The sequence below is a fragment of the Polyodon spathula genome, chromosome 21 (genome assembly GCF_017654505.1).
Source record: "Polyodon spathula isolate WHYD16114869_AA chromosome 21, ASM1765450v1, whole genome shotgun sequence".
NCBI classification, from domain to species: domain Eukaryota; kingdom Metazoa; phylum Chordata; class Actinopteri; order Acipenseriformes; family Polyodontidae; genus Polyodon; species Polyodon spathula.
The window spans coordinates 3,232,671-3,241,099 of record NC_054554.1 but is presented as its reverse complement, the minus strand read 5'-3'; the positions used below and the strand labels follow the sequence as shown (position 1 = coordinate 3,241,099).

Sequence of the window (8,429 nt, the reverse complement as noted above, 5' to 3'; positions counted from 1 at the left end):
GGGTTTGCGTGAACGCGGTTACGTGCACGTTTATTGCCCAGACGTCGTTGGTTGACGTGCGCGAGATTCTGTTTCTTGCAAATGATATGGAAGAACAAACTAATTTACAATTATTTTAATGAAAGTTTGTTTTTATTTACATTATGACAGTACACGTGAGCAGGCAATGTTGAAGAAGCTCAGTTTAACACGTTTTTTTTTTTTGTTCACGATTGTCTAAGTACTGAACATTTTTCTTTCTTTTTTTGTATGGAGTTATACTTGAACCTGCATCCTTCTTAGCATTTTCATTTGACCAGCCCAAATCTGTAACATCACAATGGCCATGCTGTCCAGAATGGAACTAAACCCAATTACTGTACGTGTTTACATAAAATGCAAAAGCAGTATTTATCGTTTGCTAGTACACGACGTATATAACCTGCTACTGCAGTACAGACACCCTGCTGTCCGACGGTGGGGCATTAATTACTATCAATGAATGCCCACACAAGAACCCTGTCTGTTGTTACTGGAAGCAGTCTTGCAAACAATGTGCCTGCTGCAGTTTTATCACGTTGTCTTTGTCATCTACTCGTCTAATAGCTGTGGTTGTAAATTACTTTAACACAGACCGGCAACCACCTTGTCAAGCTACCTAACCTTGTCAGACATTATAGATACAGTGCTTATGTACAAGTCCTTGTGCACTTTTAAACTCACATAACTTTAAGCACATTAACCACGAATGACTCACTTACACTTAATAATGCTGATTCATTTAATATCTTTCCCTTCTGCATTACCCTCCAAGACCACTCTTAACTGCATGTTCAATGCAAGGAAGCTCCAAGTTTTCAGAGCATGGTGGATTTTGCATTTGCTTTCAGTCTCTCATTCTGTATTTAATAGCTTTCAGCTGTTTTCTGGCAGGCAAGACAAATGGCTTTTAAAAGCTGAATCAGGGGAAGAGTCCATGAGCTGGATGTGTATTCTATCCATTGTGTGCGTGTGTGTGTTGGTATACAATCCTACTTTTTCAAACTGCAGTAAGGTTTTAATGAACATGTAAAACATTGTGTTTGGAAGTATACAAAGCATAAGGGGTGCAGGATAAGCAGTGCTTGATGCAGAACACTTGTACTGTCTGAAACCTGGCTTCCTGTTAACGTGTGTGTGTGTGTGTGTGTGTGTGTGTGTGTGTGTGTGTGAGGGATGGAGAGAGGGATCAGCCCATGTTGAATAATTTTAAAAAACAATCACTGAACATAAAAATAATAAATAAAATCAGAATCTTTTCATCTGTCGTCGCTCCTGCCTTCGCTGCTTCTTTTCGTTCACCTCCTCAGGGGCTGAAGGGGGCTCGGCCATGAACCAGGGGCCCAGGAAATTCACCCAGAGCAAATAGAGACCTCGGGCTGGGGCCTGGAAGGGACATAAGCAAACAATCACATTATATTTATATAGCGCCTTTCATAGCAAAGCCGACTCTAAAGAGCTTCACAATCATGGAAAACAAGACCTAACAGTAAAAGAATAAAAGTAATATAAAACTCAAAATAAAAACTTCACATGTATTTGCACTTCAAAGGCTTGAGAACAGAAAGGCCTGGAGTTAAACTTAAACTTTGCCAGGGAATCAGCATTCCCGATCATCCCTGGCAAAGCATTCCAGAATCAACCACGTTATTTAATACAAGGGAAAGTCACAAATTATCACAATATGTGGACGTGAACTGCGGCCCGTCTGTATAATTAAACACTTTACTTACCAGAAGCCAAAGGTACCAAAAGTATGCCGATATGGAGCTCAATACTTGGATAATGGCTGTTAGTAAAATCACATCCTTCAGATGCCTACAAAGTAAAAACAAAAGATTTTACTTTTTAAAATGTACCCAAAACAGTATGACATGCAAATAAACTTACCATTCCATGAATGGATGGACTACATTCTGCTCCAGGTCAGGGTAATACAGGTGCCTACTATATGCACACACATGAAACATCTAGGTATGCATAAAATCATATCTGTTTAAGAATGAAAGCAGTTCCACTTGTTCGAAGCAGCTTATGCAGTATTCTTAAAAGCAATTACAGTATGCATATTTCTACAGGACAAGATTCTTCACTACAAGTAAATGTACAGTACAATCAACTTTAAAATACAGTCAGTGCTGCAACTGTATGACTATTTCTAACTCTTTTCATGATTTTCTTTAAACGGAGAAAGCACTGACAAACATCTGGAATCTTTCTGAATAAACAGCCCCACGGGAGTCCAGCTCTCCTGACGAATGGTTCTGGTTTCAGAGAGCATCACCTGCTCACCTGAATGCACTGCAGTTTGAACACTCACTCTGCCATCCCCTGCTCCATGTTCAGGTCTATCCCACCGTCCAATAGGCTGCCATCCTCTGTGAATGCAGGCTTCGCCATCGCCGTCATGGACCGATAGCTACCTCCATACACCGCCAGCGCAAACACTAGCCAGCACTACGATAAGCACAGGGGTTAGGAAAGAACGCACACCCTGCTGCCAGCCTTCGAAAAAAGCAACTAAGGAGAGCAATGCCCTTCTGTCAGTGTAATCCAGCGAGATGTTTCTATGGGGAAAAGATAACACTGCACAAATATGTTTAAATGCAACTTACCCATGTCCAAAATGTTGCCGAACTATAAAAAAGAAAGAGGTTCACTGCTACATAAATTGCCTGCCAATGAGAAAGAGACATATTATTATTATTATTATTATTATTATTATTATTATTATTATTATTCACATTAATAAGCCAAGCCAAGATTGCTAACTAACACCTGTGTCTATATTATAAACTAACAGGAGCTATTTACTTCTGAATCGCAATGATAAACAAAAAATATTTCTTCAGCTCACTTAACTGTTCCACATATTCCAGCTACAACAGTGGTGTGTTTCTTTGCAAAGAGAAGCTACCCAACTGTTACTGCTACGTTTACACTACTGTAGATTTCATTTAAATGTGTGTCACTTACATTAGCTCCCAATATAACCCTCATGTAGAACTTCAGCGTCGATGCATTCTCTTCAAAGATCTGCTTTTTACCCTTTGTGCCAACCTTCCCTTTGGGCTGTAAGCAGAAAGCAAGTCCTGAGTATTTCAGTCAGAAATCAGCTAACCCAGAACAAAACACATCCAGCCGCAAGACAGTTAAAGCTGCAATAAATGATTCAATGCTTACTGGTAGCCTACATCAGATGGAACAAAAACTAAATAAACCATGCCCTGCATTTAGTTATTTCAATTATTAAATGTATCGACTATTTTGTTCGTTTTAGCTGCGCTTGTTATGTGTTTTCATAAACAGCACTAGTATCTGACGAGCCCTGACACGACAGTAACTCAGTGGAAAGAGATTCCTGGTTCCTTAAATCACATTGCATTCCTGAAATAGAATTCAGAACTGTCAACATGCCTACGCAAAGGGTTATTATCTTCATTGTAAGAAAACTTTAACTACTGCCTTGAAGTAAGAAAAGCCTCAACGACAGCGGATGAAAAATGAACATTTCGACAGAGTAAAGCTAATCGTAATGTGTTTACACTTTGATCCACTGCGGGTGTTTTAAACTACACTTACCGCCATGCCGACGAACGAGCCCTTGTCTTGTTTCAGTGACCTGAAAACAGTACAAACGAGGTTTTGTGGGGTTATTTTGTTCTGTTTTGTTTTTGCTCCAACTTTAAATTACTGTACAGGAATGCCACCGATGCTAGAAACTAACCTCCTCTGTGATTTAACACATCACCGCTCACCGAAAACACTTCCGACTCGCTATGCTGACATCATCAGAAGAGAGATTGGAAAGGGTCGTGGAATTTAATCAATGCGACCTCTGGTGGCCACCTTACCGTACTGCACTAAACGCTCATTACCTGCGCAGGTGATAAATACACGCGGTGAACCCGAGTGGCTCGTTATGCAAACGGAATCTCATATTATTCTGTACTCTATAAAAACTGCACAACCCAGTTGCTGGTGTGTTTTAATCACGATTAGCAACACAGCAGTTCTAGACTTTATAAGAGGTGGTCGCAGGTGCTTCAGTACCCACCCAAGAGAAATGACTTCATCCTTACAGCAGTAGAGACGGATGCCTAAGGTGGTCCTGCTCACCATATATGTATTACAGATATCATGACAGGTGTCCATGCGGAACTGTCTTTTACAACAAGTCTAGGAGGTATTGTCACAAGCCGTCCGGTGGTCTGTATTCCATTATCTTTATGTTGAGATCCAGTCACAGTAGCATCTGATCATGCAAAACAGAACTGAAGTAGCAGAAGTAATAAAACATACCACAAGAGGGTGCTTTGACACCAGATATCTTTTTTGTTTTGTTTTTGTTTTGTTTTTTTACCGGTTACATTTTTAAATCATGTTTTAAAATAATATTTAAATAAATAAATAAAAAATATATGTATTATACATTTTTTTTTATATATATATGTTTAAAATAGCAAAAGACACAACAAGGCCTAGATACGTTCCGAAGCGAAAGAGGACAGTTTTGCGTTGAGTTTAGTTCCGTAACCATCTGAGCCACTGTTGCTGCCGAAAGCTGAGAGGGATTTCCAGCCCTTTCACTGCTCTGAGAGACTGGCGTGGTACAGACTGCAGAAGGGGCGGGGGTTGCGTGAGCGACATCCCGCCTGTCTTGGGAAGCCTCCTCCAGGGAATCCTTTTGATTGGCAACGCCAGGAAATTCAATACAGTTATCAAAACTTAATGAAAACATTCCGCAACAAAAATACCGTCCTTTCTTAGAGCTTCTTAATCAGTCTTCCCCCCCGAGCCCACCTGTCTATCCATCCTTCTCCTCCCATCTTCCTCAATCCGCTTTAATCATTCTGTTGCCAGTATTGAAAATTACTCAAGAAAAAAAAAACTATTGGTCAAGCTTTATTTTAAGGGTCTTTACTAGGTTTTTTTTTTTTTTTTAATCGTTAACAAAGTGTTAGAAATGTCCATTTGTATCATAAAAATAAAAACCACTATTAAAAAGATTAGTAGGTGTCATAATGCTCTCTAAACTATATGACTTGTAACGTTGTATTTAAATAACTGTTTTGTAGCAGTCTTATTATTGCTGTTTTTATTATTATTATTATTATTATTATTATTATTATTATTATATAGAGTTAATCTATGTTATCAAATATCAGACATTTCTAATTGTAATATGTGGATATTATATGAATGCGAATATGTGACGTCAACGTTTTATATAGTCTATACTGGACTAGCGCATTGCTCAGCAGTGTTACGCAATTCCTAGTTTTACTATGAGTTTCATAAGACACGCCTGAGCTTGTTACCTATACACTGTAACTAATGAAGCTCGGAATGGATTAAACTGCTATGCAATAGGAGTCGTAGTTCCACCCCTGTTGCTAACCGATCTGCACTGGTCTTTCTTTTCATATTGTTCTTGTTATGTCACTTTTTTCTTCTTCTTTGCTTCTTAAAGGACCACACCATGTTGTCATTGGCCCAGCTGGTGGGTGCTGGACCTCACTATCGCCAGCTATCTGCCAGGCCTGGTGGTGCTGTGGAACTGCTGCAAAGGTGGAATGCTTACAAGCGTCCTCAGACAACTAGATTGCTGTGTATTCTTGGTTCCCTAGACAGTGCTGTTAGTGCTACGGGGCGATATGACGATATCAAGAATTATCCATCGAGTAATCAGAAGAATAGCGGCTGGTATCTGGGAGATTGGTGCAGAATCAATGACCCAGGATCTTTGCAGTCCTGATTATTGCCAAAAAACAAAACAGAAGCAATAGGGAAAGGATGCCCCAGATCATCACTCTGTGGCTCTCGCTCTCTCATTGTATCAGTCGATGAGTGTACTGTTCACTGTACACTGTGCTCTGTAGCTCTCCCTCTCTCTTTATATCAGTCGATGAGTGTACTGTTCACTGTACACTGTGCTCTGTAGCTCTCCCTCTCTCTTTATATCAGTCGATGAGTGTACTGTTCACTGTACACTGTGCTCTGTAGCTCTCCCTCTCTCTTTATATCAGTCGATGAGTGTACTGTTCACTGTACACTGTGCTCTGTAGCTCTCCCTCTCTCTTTATATCAGTCGATGAGTGTACTGTTCACTGTACACCGTGCTCTGTAGCTCTCCCTCTCTCTTTATATCAGTCGATGAGTGTACTGTTCACTGTACACTGTGCTCTGTAGCTCTCCCTCTCTCTTTATATCAGTCGATGAGTGTACTGTTCACTGTACACTGTGCTCTGTAGCTCTCCCTCTCTCTTTATATCAGTCGATGAGTGTACTGTTCACTGTACACTGTGCTCTGTAGCTCTCCCTCTCTCTTTATATCAGTCGATGAGTGTACTGTTCACTGTACACTGTGCTCTGTAGCTCTCCCTCTCTCTTTATATCAGTCGATGAGTGTACTGTTCACTGTACACTGTGCTCTGTAGCTCTCCCTCTCTCTTTATATCAGTCGATGAGTGTACTGTTCACTGTACACTGTGCTCTGTAGCTCTCCCTCTCTCTTTATATCAGTCGATGAGTGTACTGTTCACTGTACACTGTGCTCTGTAGCTCTCCCTCTCTCTTTATATCAGTCGATGAGTGTACTGTTCACTGTACACTGTGCTCTGTAGCTCTCCCTCTCTCTTTATATCAGTCGATGAGTGTACTGTTCACTGTACACCGTGCTCTGTAGCTCTCCCTCTCTCTTTATATCAGTCGATGAGTGTACTGTTCACTGTACACTGTGCTCTGTAGCTCTCCCTCTCTCTTTATATCAGTCGATGAGTGTACTGTTCACTGTACACTGTGCTCTGTAGCTCTCCCTCTCTCTTTATATCAGTCGATGAGTGTACTGTTCACTGTACACTGTGCTCTGTAGCTCTCCCTCTCTCTTTATATCAGTCGATGAGTGTACTGTTCACTGTACACTGTGCTCTGTAGCTCTCCCTCTCTCTTTATATCAGTCGATGAGTGTACTGTTCACTGTACACTGTGCTCTGTAGCTCTCCCTCTCTCTTTATATCAGTCGATGAGTGTACTGTTCACTGTACACTGTGCTCTGTAGCTCTCCCTCTCTCTTTATATCAGTCGATGAGTGTACTGTTCACTGTACACTGTGCTCTGTAGCTCTCCCTCTCTCTTTATATCAGTCGATGAGTGTACTGTTCACTGTACACTGTGCTCTGTAGCTCTCCCTCTCTCTTTATATCAGTCGATGAGTGTACTGTTCACTGTACACTGTGCTCTGTAGCTCTCCCTCTCTCTTTATATCAGTCGATGAGTGTACTGTTCACTGTACACTGTGCTCTGTAGCTCTCCCTCTCTCTTTATATCAGTCGATGAGTGTACTGTTCACTGTACACTGTGCTCTGTAGCTCTCCCTCTCTCTTTATATCAGTCGATGAGTGTACTGTTCACTGTACACTGTGCTCTGTAGCTCTCCCTCTCTCTTTATATCAGTCGATGAGTGTACTGTTCACTGTACACTGTGCTCTGTAGCTCTCCCTCTCTCTTTATATCAGTCGATGAGTGTACTGTTCACTGTACACTGTGCTCTGTAGCTCTCCCTCTCTCTTTATATCAGTCGATGAGTGTACTGTTCACTGTACACTGTGCTCTGTAGCTCTCCCTCTCTCTTTATATCAGTCGATGAGTGTACTGTTCACTGTACACTGTGCTCTGTAGCTCTCCCTCTCTCTTTATATCAGTCGATGAGTGTACTGTTCACTGTACACTGTGCTCTGTAGCTCTCCCTCTCTCTTTATATCAGTCGATGAGTGTACTGTTCACTGTACACTGTGCTCTGTAGCTCTCCCTCTCTCTTTATATCAGTCGATGAGTGTACTGTTCACTGTACACCGTGCTCTGTAGCTCTCCCTCTCTCTTTTATCATTGACCCTCTGTCAAGGCGCTTGTGTCCATGTGTAAAGCAGTTTCCATGGCAGCGGTCAAGCTCCTCCAGTCACAGCTCCCCAGCCTGGAGAACACCCACACACTATTTGTGGGAGGGGCTGACCTTTCCTTCACCCTCTGAGGAGGAGACTGGTCACTGGGAAGAGAGTAGGAGCCCAGGGTCCAGACAGGCTGCAGGGGAACCTGGACGTACCCCACCTACTGGAACTGCTTCCTCAGTGTTAGGGGACTGGGGTGATGTGCTGTTGGTGTATTCGGGTAATCCAGCCTCCATAATCTATCTGGAAGTGCCAGTCTTTTACACTGGATACAGGATCCTACAAGAATGTGTTCTCTCTCTCTCTCTCTCTCTCTCTCTCTCTCTCTCTCTCTCTCTCTCTCTCTCTCTCTCTAAAAAAAAAAAGGATTTTCTATTGCTGCAATACACTTGCAGGAAGCATCCAGCTTCCCCCTTTTGTTTATTTACATATGAACACACTGAACAGCTCACGTGACACCCCCAG

At 41.8% G+C, this 8,429-nt stretch overlaps 1 protein-coding gene across 1 annotated transcript; it reads right to left on the bottom strand.

The window, feature by feature from the left end:
* Window positions 1-113: 113 nt before the first annotated feature.
* LOC121296531 (transmembrane protein 208-like) lies at window positions 114-3,814 on the bottom strand. The gene is made up of 7 exons (XM_041222204.1): window positions 3,746-3,814; window positions 3,601-3,640; window positions 2,995-3,090; window positions 2,634-2,693; window positions 2,339-2,475; window positions 1,752-1,836; window positions 114-1,404 (listed from the first exon to the last, which is right to left on the bottom strand). The coding sequence occupies exons 2-7, from the start codon at window positions 3,604-3,606 to the stop codon at window positions 1,267-1,269; spliced, it is 522 nt and encodes a 173-aa protein (XP_041078138.1). The 5' UTR covers window positions 3,607-3,640; window positions 3,746-3,814; the 3' UTR covers window positions 114-1,266.
* Window positions 3,815-8,429: the final 4,615 nt, after the last annotated feature.

Excerpts from the sequence above, each read along its gene's own strand:
- LOC121296531 (XM_041222204.1), bottom strand. Across the intron at positions 2,694-2,994 it reads GGGTTATATTGGGAGCTAAT|GCAATTTATGTAGCAGTGAA; the intron begins GTAAGTGACACA and ends TCTCATTGGCAG. Across the intron at positions 2,476-2,633 it reads CGGCAACATTTTGGACATGG|TGCTGGCTAGTGTTTGCGCT; the intron begins GTAAGTTGCATT and ends TGCTTATCGTAG.